General features: G+C 35.5%; 1 protein-coding gene across 3 annotated transcripts; it reads left to right on the top strand.

Annotated features, from left to right (window-relative positions):
- Positions 1-992: 992 nt before the first annotated feature.
- Positions 993-16451, top strand: LOC125666063 (cyclic GMP-AMP synthase-like). Of its 3 annotated transcripts, none has more exons than XM_048899189.2 (6): positions 993-1259; positions 9932-10295; positions 10524-10726; positions 11335-11575; positions 13772-13984; positions 15295-16451. In XM_048899189.2, exons 3-6 carry the CDS (start codon positions 10661-10663, stop codon positions 15702-15704), a joined length of 930 nt encoding a protein of 309 aa, XP_048755146.2. In that variant the 5' UTR covers positions 993-1259; positions 9932-10295; positions 10524-10660; the 3' UTR covers positions 15705-16451. The 3 variants fall into 3 exon arrangements, 2 of the variants coding, with proteins under 2 accessions (XP_048755146.2, XP_048755147.2); XR_008799034.1 differs by lacking the exon at positions 993-1259 and adding an exon at positions 6418-6544 and having other exon boundaries at positions 11973-13984; XM_048899190.2 differs by lacking the exon at positions 993-1259 and adding an exon at positions 6418-6544.
- The last annotated feature ends 429 nt before the right edge of the window (positions 16452-16880 follow it).

Genomic DNA, 16880 nt, shown 5'->3' on the forward strand with positions numbered 1-16880 from the left:
TTTCTCAATGATATACATGTATAGATGTCCTATCCAATAAAAGAATTTGAAATGTATGGACTTATTTTATCTCATGTATTGATCGGCTGACAGGCAACGACATTGTAAAAAGATAGCGTTGCAACATATCTGATAAGTTTAATATTTGTGACGAAATTACAAACTGTAAATTTTCCATAATCATCATTGTGACACAAACACACTTCAGTCATCCTGTGGATTATATCAAGTATGAGAAAAATACGTTCACCATCAAAATGGAAAGTTTCCGATAATTAAATGTAATATATTGAGTATATGAGCAAGCCCTCGGATTCAATTTAGGAGCGGCAATGCATCCCATTGCTGTTTCCGTGATTTTATAAATTAGGCGGGGAAAATCCAGTATAGAAAGTGAAAAAATAAAGATGCCCCAACTTTTGTGTAAGGATATGTAGCCAGGACATCTTCTTACTGTCCCGTCCTTTTATCTTCTTCCTATATTTGAGTTCTTGTTGTATGGATACTGTTATATTTATATATTCATGAAATACCCCTACCCTATTGGTTACCTTGGAATATGGGGGTTTGGAAAATCCTAACTTAATGAATTCCAGCCTCTTCATTTAAATGGTCATGCTGAAATATACTCAGAACTTAAGGAAATACGCGACATTTTGCATTAAGAGCGTCTATTTTTTTAAAAAAAATCTAGAACAGATGCCTTTATTTTACAAGAAATACTTGCATTAAAATCGGATGCGGGATATTGGGGCCCCAATGAATCCGGCGTCCGCCTGTTGAGTCACACTCTGATAATAAAAGCGAACCCTCACAGGCAAGACTTACAGAGTCTCGTTTTTTTAATACCATAACAGGCACGTAGAAATATAACAAATTTACACAAGGCTGTTTTTATTTCGAGTGACTGAGATCCCACCAGGAAGAGGACCATCGCCAAACACAACTGGGTTTAAGCTTAGAGGATGCGGTGAACGCTGTCAGTAGTCGGCGGCGGAACCAATTAGAGGAACACGAATATGACATACCAGATTGTTACGTTTGGTCATTACTCTTGGTACAACCAACAGTTTTCCATACCAAGGATGCAACTGCAAGCAGTCTTGTGTCTCTAAATAGCTAACACTTCCAAGTTGCATATACAATTGCATATGCATGTATAGACATTTCCATTCATTGTCAAGCAATGTGTCTCAACTTCCGGTAGATAGTGATTTGCTCTTGTCATTGAGATTCTAGAGGATGGCGATAGCGTTGAGGTGAGAATGAGGAGTTCTTTATTTAAAAATTGGAAAATTGTTTTATTTACTGTACATAGCTTTACTTGTCTTTTGTCCCTGAATTATTTCAAATATTCGACAATGTATTGGGGCCCATCATAGCTGTCTTGTTACTTTGAATACCCAATCGTCATTCAAGTTTATTTTCTTCAACATCTATAATGGACTTTCTCTTGAATTTAAGCTTACTGGTCCCAGGATTGTAGTTTATATAATGTTATCTAGGTCTTACAAGTAGGAATGCTTGATATATTACACAATTACGAACAGGAACTATTAGGCACGCTGGCTGTAGAAGCGCTTTTCAATTGATTTGGGTTCATTCAGGAGTTTACTTATCATTTCTTAATGATTTTGTAATTTCGATAAATGCATCCCGAAGTATTACATGCCTAGTCTTATATCTGGGAACATTTTTACATCAAGAACAAAATATTAGGCTAGCTTGGACACTTTTGATCATTACCCGGATGGCCTAATTTCTGTCAATAAAGTGGAATTCAAATAGTGTTACTCTGATGAGTTTCAGTGAATTGCAAGTTTGGGTGAATTAAGCTGAAGATCACGATTTTATTTGATGCAGTTGAGATTAACATTTGTATTATTATAGACCAAGTGAATTTATCATTAATATTGTTTAATTTTAATGCGTAGCGAAAAAGTGCTATTTAGGAAGTCCCTAATTTGTACCAATTTCCTTGTAAATCAGTCAGATCAATTCATTAGGGGAAGGTATGATCCTCTGTATAAGGTATGTAAACCACATCATCATAGTAGATGTCTAGTACCAAAGGATCATATGATGTGGTTAGTGTTTATACAATCTTGGTTTTTTCTTAGGGACACTGCTGGATAAAATGTCTGACCTAGGATGTGGGGTCTATTTTCTGGGATGCGTGTTTCTTCCATTGCCTAATGTTATGTAGATGTAGGACATTACCTTTTCAATATATTCTCCATATTGGTAACATAGCAATGATGGCAACAATGTTTGTCCTCTCTTTTCAATATATTTCATTGGTTGGGGCTTTTCTTGAATAGAGCTGCAGATCTAAGTAGGTATTAGAATTGGGGAGACATTATTCGTTGAAATTTCTATTACACATTATCATCTACGGTGTTCTACACCAATTACAGAGTACCAGCCTCAATTTGCAGGAGTTGGTCAACTTCATTCACGTACTAAAATAAATAAAGTTGCTAAAATTGAATGAAACAGGACGCCGTTTCATCAAACATCGTAACTAGTTGCGTAAGCTTAGTTTGGCGTAACTTTCTGACTAGACTAAATATTTTACGTAAGTCCGTTTCATTAAATGGCGTAAGATTAGAATTTACGCAAGTTTTCTACTAACTAGTACAAACACTACGTCAGGTCGAACCTTTACGTAAGTACCTACGTAAGCAAAAGTCATGGCCGACTGTTAACTGTTTGTAAATATATATGGAATTTTTACCGACGAGCTTTGGATCGTGATCGATTTTTTCAAGACAGGATGCTTTTAGACGTTTACAACGATAAATATGTAAGGCCATAAGGGTTACTTCCCTTTGAAAACTAGTAAATTTATGGCTTTTCTTACTATCTGTACATGAATGATGAATGTTATTCCAAAATCCCTTTGTAAAGTAGTCCACCGTAAAGGGAACAATCACTTTGTTGTATTATATGTAGGCTATTTGTAAATCTCTTCAAAACTTCCGCTCTGACTAACTTGGAACAAATGTTTAGCTACCTCGATTCAATTCGATCTCTGTCGTATGGTGGGTGGATTTACGGGAGTACATGTATATTTCATGAACAGTTACTTTAAGATCTACTATTTTCTATTGTATATCTTAAATCCCGTCTGAAGAGATACATCATATAACTATATTATGTATTTATTAAGACGGGATTTTTTGAAGATTTTTAAAATATCAATAATAAAGTTCTTCCAAATAAAAAAAAAGGTCTTCGTAACAGTTTGATACTTGACGACTTTCGGTGATAAGTGATGTGCAGGATAAACCGTACAGATATATATTTTATGTTATCAAATAAAGGAAAACATCTACATGTACATGTATATCAGGCACGAATCGGAGTGAATGGGAGTGGGGGGGGGGGGGGTCAACCTGCGTTGCTACTCCACTACGGTATTTTAAAATTTGTACTGTAAGTGAATGAGAGGAATTTATGAATAAAAACTATTTAGTGAGGTATGATCATGAGCATTAATAGAAGAAGTCTAGCACCCCACCCCCCACCCCCACGATGTTTGTAGGAGAATGTTTTGAGGCACTCATAATAGAAGACTAGAGCACCCCCACGATTGAAGAAAATGAAACCTGAGAGAGAAAAAAGTGTGGAAATCACTGATTCCAACACCACCCATCTCCGAATTAGGATTTTGCAGATAGGACAAAACATGTTTTTCTCTCGTTATAACGCAAGATAAAAAGATCTAATTTATGTCCCAGCTGCACCCCCCCCCCCCCCTCCCCGTCGCTTTGCAAAACGATGGTACGTGCCTGTATATAATCACAAACTGTAAAATATGCACATATATTCAATTTGTTCAAACACATTTAGGGCTATGAGTCTACATTGATTATACAATTAAAGTATAAATATATAGTTAATATCTATATACAATGTAGATGTATCGTGTTGACCTACATGCACTTAAAATATAATGACCTTTGAAATAATAAAAGAACTACTTTTTGTAGAAGAAGAGATGTAAAATATATACATAGACTTATATAGATAAAAACAAATTTTGTTTATGGAGTGATATGTTTGATTTAGTATGCAGTGCCCAAATAGTATGGTATAGGGAAATTTTACTGCCTCTGCCAACACGGCCATCTCTATCCCCTCCCAATTCTGCTTGTGCATTTTCTTTGCGTTCTTTTCATTCATTATTTTGGTCCAGACGACAAGTGAAAAAACGAAAGTATGATGTACGCATGCTCAGGACGCGGTAACTAAGCACGTACGCTTAGTTGAAAACTTAGTCGAGTAGTAACGTACGCATGTATTTACGTCGTTTCGTGGAACGCGGTTTGCGCTAAACTAAGATTATACGTAACTAGATTTACGTAGTCGGCGTAAGACTTAGTTAGTTGAAAATTTACGCTTATTGATGAAACGGCGTCCAGGTCTCGGTCCAATTAAAAAATAGTAAGTAGTCTGGTTATCTCGCATCTGCTAATCTGGCCAACATAGTAAACCATGTCGTGTGCTTGGTAGCTTACTTGTCAATTGCTTTCATTGCGCAGCTAGAGGTTGTGACTATCCATTTCCAGAAATGCACAATTGGATGATGTGCTTGTTTTATCTTGACAAGCCCCCTTAATGTTGATGAAGCCCGTATTTTACAGATACACATCATGTGTCCACAACTGTTAAATGTTTCGTGTCCTAACAGTAGTGTGTTTTAATGCCTATGAAACCCCATTATGAAATGGGGTTATGAAAATCTAAAATCAAAGTATGCGTTTTATGGAGTAAATTGTAATGTCCAATAACTGTCCAAGTATATAGGGACAACAATGGAAGTATTATATTTTTGTGTGGTTTTGCCTTGTGTTTAATAGGGACCCAACTTTGTGGGTATTGTGATTTATTAATTGCCACAGCATCAATTTAATAGTTACTTGTTCCAATCATGCACCAAATATTGCAGAAACATGTCATGCTAGTGGATGGTGTCATGATTCAACCATCTTTGAGCTAGCTTTCATAGCTTCTCAGTCGAGTTGGGGAAGATGTGCATGTGGATCTGGTGGCTAAGATACCCTGGTTTGAAACTCTTGGACTTTACAAAGAAAATGATTATATCTTGAGGAATAGGAAATTAGATTCGCAGTTTTGGTATGATCTTGGGGTGCATCATCACTCTTCATACAGTTGTGTTCATTATTTGAAAAGTCTGCAATTGATTAAACAATTATTTCCCCACAACTATTTCTGATTTGTTTTATACTTCCACTATAAAGGTGGATATATTCCAACATGATGATACAATAGAGAGATACTGTTCTCAAGTCAACAGTGTAGTAGGTAAACCCTTGCTCCACGTAAGGGGTATGATGGATGGCATTGCTTTGTATGATGTCCCCCTCAGCAATTCACTGAGGATTTGGTTTTTATGTGTTAAAACTTGGAATGTTCCATGTATCCTTGAATTTAAAGGAAATTAGACGAGGTTGGTCGTGGGTCGGTTGATTGGGGGCTCCTCCCGTTGGTGGAATGACTGCAAACAAGGCTTACCTCTTTGCAGCCACGTGGCGTTTGCTCACACCAAGTCAACTGATGCGACATGGAAATTCTAAATGCATGAGCTGATACGTTTTTTTAAATACCAATTTTATTGACAACTATTTTGGTTGATCAGGTAAACGGAATTATCTGTAGTCAAAATCAGTGTGTCATGAACGGCCTAACATTCGCTATGAAACACGTCAGACAGTATTTGACCCAATGACCGGTTGTATTGACAAACTAGATCGTTATAACGACCATAGAATTTGCGAAATGCTGCCTTCAATCGAGACTGTTGAAACCCCTGTACCATCAACTTGTTTGTCAGTAGCATACCTCGATTCAAAAACTGTCTATACGCAGAACAAGCTCTTGCGTATTGAATCAGTTGAGAGATATAAACACCATATGCAGGTGATAATGGAATATTGCTACATAAATATGGGAAGTTGACGATGGAGAAGCTGAAATCATTCCTTTTGTTATACAGTTGAGTTGTCAGTTTGCCGTTAATATATACTTTCAATAAAATATCTAAGTATGGAGCAGAAGTGGGCGACTCTGTGGTGTGTCCCTGTCTATCGACTGGATCTTCACAGTAGAAATGTACAATATAATGTCAAAAATCTGAAACAAAAAGCAATTTTTTAATAATTAGCCCTAAATGCTAATATATTGTCCGAGCTTTTGGATATTCAATTGTCTCTGTAATTGTTTCTATAATCTACTGAAAACCATACGTTTAATTACTGAAGAAATTTTATCAGAGGTAATTGTAGTACACAAAATGAAAGTCAAAGAAAGTAAACTATGCATCCAAATTGAATTATCAGTTTGTTAACCATGTAAGTTCACAATGATAAATGAAATACACTTGATAAAGTGCTGTGACCTCTGAATATCGAATGCACATTGATCCAAGTGATGTATATGTAAAACGTTGAAAGAGAAAGTGTACTAGAGAAATTCTGGGAAACATAGTCTTGAGAGACAGATCTCCGACGAAAAAGAGGTATGTATGTCGTAAAAACCTTTTGATCAAAAATAGAGCTCACATAGGTATAAACTAGATTTATTATGTTTATTTTGTAACTGAAACTTATAATTATTATAGCACTAAATAATCACAACTAGGTACTGAAAATTTTCGCCCCAGCCCGGGGTCGAACCAGCGACGTACGGCACCCACCGACTAGCAAGATTGTCAAACCAGTGCGTAGGTCCACTCGGCCACAACGACTTCCCTGTGGCCGAGTGGACTTACGCACTGGTTTGACAATCTTGCTAGGCGGTGGGATTATTTAGTGCTTTATATATTAATTAATTGATTTTCACATGTATCGTTTAGATCCTAGGGGTAAACGTAAGGTTGGGTGTTATAATTGTTTGTTTGTGCTTTATATATATATATATATATATATATATATATATATATATATATATATATATATGAATCTTGTATAATCCTCTTAGATCATGTGTGCAGTAATTCATATGATTCGCACATTATTTCAATTGATGAGGGTATCAATGTGGTTGATTGAGTGCTTTATTTAATTTAATTTGGAGCTTGATACATGTACATGTATAGATGATTCTATGATCTCTTTAATTAAACTGAGGATATCTTTATTTGTTTTTACAACGATGTTGTGTAAGGAATTTATGTGCACAGGAATTATCTAATCTCTAATTAGATAGTTGCTCTCTCTGAAAGAATTATTGTGCGCATAACCTAAATTGTTGTACGCTACAAATCAATGAAGAGAGCAATTATTCGATCATTGCGCGCATTAATGAATTGATGATAAAGACCTTTAAATCATTGATTTCATTTGTATATCTAAATGACTTTGAGATCTTGTGATTATCAAAATAAATATTTATCTTCTGTGTATAAAGTTTTGGGATTGCCTCTACCCCGGTATATCTTGAAACACATTTCACAACTACTTGTATAAATTGTGAATCTCAATCAGGTTAAACAAACACGCACGCATATCACACTCCCTCTTTTTGCAATCTTTAAAGCAGATAAAATAATCATACACCTCTATCTCACTCCCCCCACTCGCTGGAAAAGATAATTAAACCACATTTTAAGAAACGCACTATTGCTTTATGGACATTGCTCTATCAGGACACCATAGGAAACCGAAGGATCGATCTGCTATCCCGTGAACTAGAGTGTACCTGTGATCGCCCTAACAGTAACATCGTCAACATATTTAAAAATATTAACAAATGTGTGTTTAAAACACTTTTCCGTTCTTTAAAATGTACATGTATCTCGCGATCTTGTGCAATTTACACTAGATTTATCGAGGAACCCACGCGAAAAATATTCCAGGTATCAACGAGAGAGAGAGAGAGAGAGAGAGAGAGAGAGATAGAGAGATAGAGACACACACACACACACACACACACACACAGAGAGAGAGAGAGAGAGAGAGAGAGAGAGAGAGAGAGAGGTTTGTGTCGCTGCGTCTTTACCTTCACCAACAGCATTAATGGCTCCAAGCATAAACATAAAGAAAAGTTCAACAAAATAACTTCTAGCTATATGGGTTGATGCAAATTTGGACCGACGCATATAGATTCTCATGTTGCTGGGTTAAGACTTCGATTGAAGATGTCTGAATCGGTTCATATATTATCAAAACACACATATCACCAAAAGTACAATACCTTTATAATACAAAAAAAGTTTGCTTCAATTTTTCATCACACCAGTATTAGTAAATTACTGTATTATTGTATTGTTAAAAGCAAATGAGACTATTTATCACAGTAGGCAATAGTAAGATTAGGCCAGATAAAAATTAATTATATGGCTCTAAAGCCAATGTTCTCAAAAGCAGATGAGAGAGGGAAACATTATTTTAATTCTGTTAGCAGTAAAAAAGACGGTGAGGCGTTTGTCTGATCCCAAACTTATCGGAAAAGGAACATTAATCAAAACAGTTCTATAACTGAAACATAAAATACAATGCCGATAGTCAATATGATGATTTATTTAAAACTCCCCGTGATACAAAGTATATCAATGGACGTTTAAATTTGTTACTTTGCAGTCCAGTGAATAAAGATCCAGACTTCTTACACACGGATCCAGCATAAAAAATTGTGTTTACGTGAATACATGAATTCATTAAATTTCTAACCAAAACAATTCTTTGGTGAAGTAAAACGGAATTTTAAATATCGTTAAATAATATGTATGTCATGTGTCGATTATAATCATTAAAATAAACTTGATCTTATAATCCATTTTACAATGCAGCATTCAATATACCCATTTTCGGTAATTAGACTGCCCAGAACCAAGAAAACAGTTTAAAAGATTTTTCCACAAAAAATTAACTGACAAAATGTTTTGTCTATTTCAAATAACTCATTATCCTTACCCAATAACTCTCAAGTTTATTTTAAAATATGATATGATAATGTATTTTGAATATAACACGTATTAGCATAAAAGAAAAATGAAGGTAATTAGGATTTATGGAATAGTTGACGATGTTTTGGAGTGTTTTAAAATGGAAGTGCTGCTAAATGATTTATAGATATTGGGGAAGTTTACAACTTCATCATACACATAAGCATGAGTCACGTGATAAGAACGTGTTTGAGAGATAAACTTGTTTAGTGGACAGAGTGAAACAGACTTGTGTTTTTTATGGTTTTGCGTCTTACAATTCTTTTTTTCTTCTCATGTTTCACCATTTCTTAAAATTTATTGTATATACATGTAAATGCTTTTCCAGCCAATTTAGTCAAAATATGTATTAGAATGAAGGATATCAAATAGGATTTTCAAAAGAGTAACCACCATCATCACTTGAATATTGCTAAATTTTTGAACAGAAAAATGCACGAATATGGGTTCTTGCAATTTTATTTGAATTTTTAAATTTCAATTCTTTAAACCCAATACTGGCACTAAAAGTCGGAGAATGCGTAAATGTTAAATACAAATATCAAAACCAACAGTCCAAACATTTATATGCACTTTAAAAACGGCTTTTTAAAAACAATTAATGAACATACATTTTTTGTGATAGAAAGTCATTATGATAGAAATATATGGTGTACAAAGTGTAATGTAAAGACATAACAATTGGCATCATATAGTAAACAGGCGACCGCGCTCCCGAAAGCTATAATAAAATATAATGAATAATAGTAAACTATGGTACAAGTCACTTACCCCATATAATATTGTTGATAATGTTCAGATACCCGATGGGCGTGGTCATAATGACACTCGGGAAGTACGTTCCCTCGTGTCATTATGACCACACCCATCGGGTATCTGCACATAACCAACAATATTATATGGGGTAACTACTACTTACAAGTTTAAAAAAAATACCTATAGTAAAACATTTTTCTTCAGACAAATACAATGGCATTTAAGTGTGAAATTTGCCAGAGAAACAATTTCAAAACTGAGCATGGACTGCGGATTCACAAGTCTAAAGTCCACGCCAAGTATCCTGAGTCTTCTGACATAGGTGCTAGTGCAGCACCGTTGACTCCAGTCAAAGCAGGAGCACGTCCAAAAGCTAAAAGAGACAGGAGAAAAGGTGAAGGACAGAATGGTGGAGGAAGTAATGACTTATATCCCAGTAATGAAAAACTTCAGAGTACGGATGAAAGGAAAAAGCCTCCAATCATGAGTACTACGAGAGAGAGAAAAAGTGAAGATAAAACTGCAAAGGATCACGTTCAACCTCCTACTGCTGGCAGGAAAGACAAAGGTACAAGAAATAGAGATCACAATGGCACACGCACGCGGGCAAATCTTTATGATAACATATTTCACTGTTGAAATATGTCTTTACATCTAATGATGAGCAATGATAAGTTACATAATATGTAGATTATCCCTCTTACTCCCTCCTTCTCTCTATCCGCCTGTTTTTCCATTCCTTGATCCTTTCCTACAGGCAAAAAAAGGGCATGTTTAATTCTCAACATCGTTTCAGGTCCTTTAAGATCCTGTCCTGTATTGGATTTTGGTAAATACGTGATAATGCAAGAAGCAAGCATTATACGACGCAAACCCGAAACTTAACTAAGAGTAGACAGGATCAACAGATTTCTGGAGGAATTACAAAAAGTCATGGAATGGACTTCACATATCCCATTGGATGTTCTTAAGTCGGGTTCTTACTATGACAGAACAAAGGTAAATAATTTATATAGCCCACAGTGTCGTTAGATCTAATACTTTAGAGACCAAACTAACAACTCAACTTCATGACAAACGGGATGATTTCAGTTTCTCCGTCGTCAACTTCCCATATTTATGTAGCAATATTCCTTTATCACTTGCATATGGTGTTTATATATCTCAACTGATTCGACATGCAAGAGCTTGAGTTGAGTTGTCAGTTTGCCGTTAATGTCTACTTTCAATAAAGTATGAAGCTGAAGCGGACGACTCTGTGGTGTTTTTTATTTCGAGCTCATGGGGATATATTAAAGGGACATATGAATGAAAGTTATTATTGTTAATAGACAAAACGTCGTCGATATATCTAACGGAAAAAAATTGTATTGATTTGGTCCTTTTTATGGTCCATTACTGTATTTTCCGTTCCGTGTTTTAACAACACCCATTTTAAATAAACCTTGTGTAGGAGAAAAGTGCATCATAATTGTAATACACTGTAGAACATTATCATTCTTACTTTTAAAACATCAATTACAAAATTATTTACTGTATTTGGGTTTTAAAACTATCAACGTGTAGTATTGCAACCGTATTGTAAATGGAAACTTGATGTTTTACAGATAGACTATGACGATGAGTTTGATTTCATGTTTTATCCTAAAGCCAACATGGAGGCTGATTTTACACACTGCCCACCTGGATTTTGTAAAATTAAGAAAATTCGAACAACTAACAAGAGTCTTGACTCGCTTTGTAATGAAAATGGATACCTGGTTCCCAATCGTTTTAAAGATTATATGTTCAACATTTTCAAAGAGTGTATCGAAAGTGGAAACTTCAGAGAAGGCAGACGCACAAAAAGTAAGCGTTTGTGGGGTCTTAGCTTCGTTAAATGTTTCTTTATAAATATTTTCTTGTTTAACAAGAGTATAAAACACAGTATAAATTCATGTGAAAAGGAGCCAGCTTGCAGGCTTTTGATTACGTGAGTTTTACAGCTCTATTTGAATCTGATGATCTTCCTTTGGATGTTGTTTGATTAAGAAATAAAGATATCGTTTGCGTGTGCGTTGCAGGATGACCTCCGAGGTTGAGGAATTTTGTTTGAAATATAAAAGATGAGATGATAGCCGAAGCTTTTATATTCCAAACAACATTTCCCGACCGTGTAGGTTATCCTACATCAGTCACAAAAACAAAAACTATTTTCTATCCTACAACGGCTCTGAAAATTACAAGCGATCGTTTACCTATACAGGTACAGCTACGAATGAAGTCACCATGATGTCATTGTAAATTCTCAAAAGGACTGGTTGCATAATTTTGTTGATGGGTAAGGTGAGATGGTAGGGTGCACTAAATGTATTTTGAAAACTATGAAAGTATTTATTTTGATGTTGACACTCCTTTAAATACCCAACCCAAGAGTGAAAGAGGATTAACTTGTTTGTATATATACATGTTTGTTTACATGTGTATTGATCTTGGAATTCAGACGGTGGATATACGGTCATTTATGAAATTGCTTTGCAGCATATACTAATTAATTATTCTGCTTATCAATATCAAATTATCAGTTATCGAGACACGATACGCAAGATGTGCATCATTTTCACATTAGTTATTACGTATGAAGGTATATCGCAGAATTATGACGGTTGCATTCCTTTGAGCTTTGCAATAATTGTGGTAGAATAAGGGATAACATGAAAGGTGAAGATAACGAACAGTGATCAATCTGATAACTCCTATAAGTAATACAAAGTAGATAGTTGGGCAAACACGGACCCCTGGACACACAAGAGGTGGGATCAAGTGTCTAGGAGGAGTAATCATCCCCTGTCGACCGGTCACACCAGCCGTGAGCCCTATATCCTGATCAAATAAACGGAGATATCCGTAGTCATCAAAATCAGTGTGCCAAGAACGACCTAACAATCGGTGTGAAACATGTCAGACAGCATTTGACCCAATGATAGGTTGTATTGACGAACTAGATCGTTATAACGACCATAAAATTTGCGAAATGCTGATTTCAACCGAGACAGTTGAAACCCCTGTACCATCAACTTGTTTTTCAGTTGCTTACCTCGATTTAAAAACTAACTATACGCAGAACAAGCTCTAGCGTATCGAATCAGTTGAGAGATATAAACATCATATGCAGGTGATAATGGAATATTGCTACATAGATATGAGAAATTGACGATGGAGAAGTTGAAATCATCCCGTTTCTCACACAGTTGAGTTGTCAGTTTGCCGTTAATATCTACTTTAAATAAAATATCTAAGTATGAAGCAAAAGTGGACGACTCTGTAGTGTCTTTTATTTCGAGCTCACAGGGATATATTGATTCAACATATGAATGCAAGTTCACATTGCTAGTAGACAAAACGTCGTCGATATATTTAAATGTCGAATTGAAGGCCACAGCAAAAGATTTCTTCTCGAGTATAAGTTTTTAAAAAATAAATTCTGCTTCATATGAATATAGAAATATAGATATGAATGTTTTAGCATTAGATGCCTTTGAAAGGTGAAGATTACGAACAGTGATTAATTTTCTAACCTCTATAAGCAATACAAAACACGGACCCTGGACATATCAGAGGTGTCATCAGGTATCTAGGAGGAGTAAGCATATCCTGTTGACCGGTCATACCCCGCCGTGAGCCCTATATGTATGTCTTCATCAGTTAGACTAAGTTATCCGTAATGAAAATCAATGTTACCAAGAATCTGTATGGAACATGTCAGACAGCATTTGACCCAATGATAGGTTACTGACTATCGTAACAAGTTGGGATGTATCAAAATTCGTAGGACCCCTTAAACAGTTAAAACAGATCTTTATGGTACAAGCATTGAAGTGCTGTTCGATCAAAAGTGATATTTCCTCGTTTTTTTTTTTTAAAGGAAAGGCACGTCTTATCGGACGTTTTGCTTTGACATCGACATTTTCATTGTTTTCTCTTTGCGAAAGTCACACCAAGTCGGAAATCCTACTTTCACAGTGATAGTTGCCTTGGTTTTTCTTTTGGGTTTTTTTTTTTTAGGAAAGAAACGCCTTGACGGGAGTCCTGCGTTCACGGTGCTCTATGATTTACAAGTTCAAGGTGTAAAGCCCATCGACATTGATCTTGTTCCCGCAATTAGAGTGGAAGGCTGGCCTCAAACTGCTAGAGAAATCCGTCCACAATGGCTCAGAGACAGCAATGTTAAAATTGCAACGGAATGTTTTCATGTTGTTACGAAGACATTTCCTGGATGTAAGAAAGTTTTGTCATATTCCTAATTGTCATATTTAAGTAATATTTACATATCCAGTGTTTTGCCTTTGGTATCTCTACGCATTGTAACGATTGTCATTTCATTACGAATGTGTTACAATTGTAAAAAAAAAACACAATGCGCATATAAAAAAGATAGCTATTTTAATGACAAGAATTTCAACAGAAATGGAGGTAGAATGTAAATATCGTATAGCGGGTTTATTCCGCGGGTCTAAAATTTGGCGATTTGCTGGCTCAGTTGTATGCTAATAATTTTAGCGGAATAAATTTTGGCGGACAGGAAAGAGTTGTCTCTTTTTCAAATACTGAAGTCGCAATAGGGTGCATGCTTGGCGACTGAAATTTTGGCGGAAAGCTATCTAACCGCCAAAATAAGCCAAATTTATAACATCGCGGAACACCCCGCTATACGGTATAGGAAATAAATTTCATTTTTGAAAATACATAGAGGGTATGAACTGCAACGCTTCTGGCAGAGAGACTTGTTATGAAACGCTAACGCGCTGCATAAAGTATTCCGTTGTTTGAAGCATCGCAGTCCATATCCTTTTTTTATTTGTTGACCTTTATTGTTTTCATAATACCCAACGGTGTTCAGACAAACTCAATGCTAATAACGTCAGTTTGGCCTTTATCTCTGCCTAGCATTTCATATTATCAGGACAGTGCTATATGTGTAGAGAACTTAAAATCTGTCACAGTTGGATTTCATGTAGTATTTAGCGTAAACATGATTAAGCACTTGTTTTGTGTTTATGATAGATGAATAGACCGCTGCATTTATTTGGAAAATGTGCCCCGAAACGGGGACTCCCCTGTTTGTTTACAATTTTTTTGGCTTCATACGTTGTGTATTTTATTATACCGGTAGAAAGTCAATCTCTAAAGCTTACAAAAAGCGTGAACCGATTACATAAATCGAAAGAGGGATGAGATAAACCGGGAATTCACACATTTTAGATAAATTATTGCCATCAAAAACAATTATCAAAAAGGGGGAGGGGGTAGTAATATCCATACTCCAGGTACCTGTGTCCTTTAATTGATAAAAATAATAATAATAAACGTTAATTATACATAAACGTCTTGAACCGAAAGGCATCTACGTGTACATGTATAACCACAGAATTTACGAAAATATAATTCAAACACACACACACTCCAAAGCACAAACATCCTAGAAAATCGCTATCCCAGCACATAGTTTAATCAGACAAGTAAATTAAGACGTTAGTGAATGCTCATTTGGAATATCTCGTGATGTTTTATGTTTAAATTCATTACAGCTCATCCAGATAGCAACCTTCTTTGGCGCGTGTCTTTCTCGCACGCCGAGAAAGAACTGATTCTCCATGCTAATCAATATGACAACGGCTGCCGCAAAGAAGTCTTCAAACTTCTGAAAAAAGTAAAGGAAAACATCAAAGAGGAAAGTCAAAGTGAAATCGATAAATTCTGCAGTTATCATCTGAAGATGTTTATGCTGAAGTTTTATGAAAATCATGACAGTTTCGACATGGAGCTGAAGGAAACTCGTTTTAAACAAAGTATCAAAGAACTTACCAAATGTGTAAGAAATGGAAAGATCGAAAATTATTTTATTCCAGAGGACAATGTATTGCACTTTGTTTCAAGGGAAGAAAAGCATCTCGTTGCAGAGAAACTACAGAAATTTCAAGAGGACTATAACTTGTGAGCGCATTGTTAACACCCAATGTTCGCATTGTATAAATATATTCGGTGTGCGAAAGCATGTTCTATGTGTGAGCAATTTTAAAATGACAGAGGCAACGGACAAATAAGTTGATGTTACAGGACATCCAAGAGAATTTAAGCATGTGAGTGCATTGTTAACAATCAATTTTATATTTAATATTTAATAGACTAAATTTAATATTTGCATTTTAGATGTTGAAAGGACATGAATGGTTATTTAGCCAGCCGACATGTATTCTACGGTTTATGTCACGATAGCTGGTACAGTAACACGAGTGTATAGCATAGTGCTGGGGACGAACAATTTTTATTTGTTATGAAATTAATTCGTAATGTTCAATGACCTCATACATGTAATATGTTTTAAAACATAAAGCGACTGGAAATTGTGATGATTGTGCTCTGCTTAGTTTGTTTGCAATTTGTCTTGAAAATATGTATTTGTACGACTCAGTATGAGGAAAGGAAAAATACACGTTATTTATATAGAATTTGCGATATGCTGATTTCAATCGAGACTGTTTTATTTTTATTCGTTTACTCTTATATAATATATGCAGTATTTACTATATGCAGAGACTGGATCAACGAAGTTTTACTAGATGCAGACTCTGGCGTGTACTAAATCAGAGTGTTTTAACCTTCTATCCTTGTAATCATCTTTGAACTCGTACTATATCTAGTGGCAGTGCCTAGCCTGCAATATAAAAACACAACTCATGAGAAATAGTTTCCTATCATTTTGTAAGAACTTGTCTGGTGTTCCAAATTTGAAACAAGAAATGTTTGTGAACATGTACATGTAAGTCCCCATGGTACAAAATTGAAAAAGGTTATACACATGCATCATTTAATTGATAGTAGTGCCAAACAATTTCAAAATATTGAGCAGACGAAATCTTCCTATGTCCAGAGTGGATTGATCATGTAACCTAAAAATCTATAGGGGCCATTAACCCCTGAAGATGTACTAGTGTAACAAGTTTGATATCTGTCAAGCAAAGGGTTCTCAAGATATTGAGCGGAGAGTATATTTCTATGTCCAGCTTGACCCTTGACCATGTGACCTCAAAATCAATACAGGTCATCTTCTGACGATTTAACAGTGTACCAAGTGTGATGTCCATCAAAAAAGGTTTCTCCAGATATTGAGTGT

Source organism: Ostrea edulis, chromosome 10 (assembly GCF_947568905.1).
Source record: "Ostrea edulis chromosome 10, xbOstEdul1.1, whole genome shotgun sequence".
NCBI lineage: Eukaryota > Metazoa > Mollusca > Bivalvia > Ostreida > Ostreidae > Ostrea > Ostrea edulis.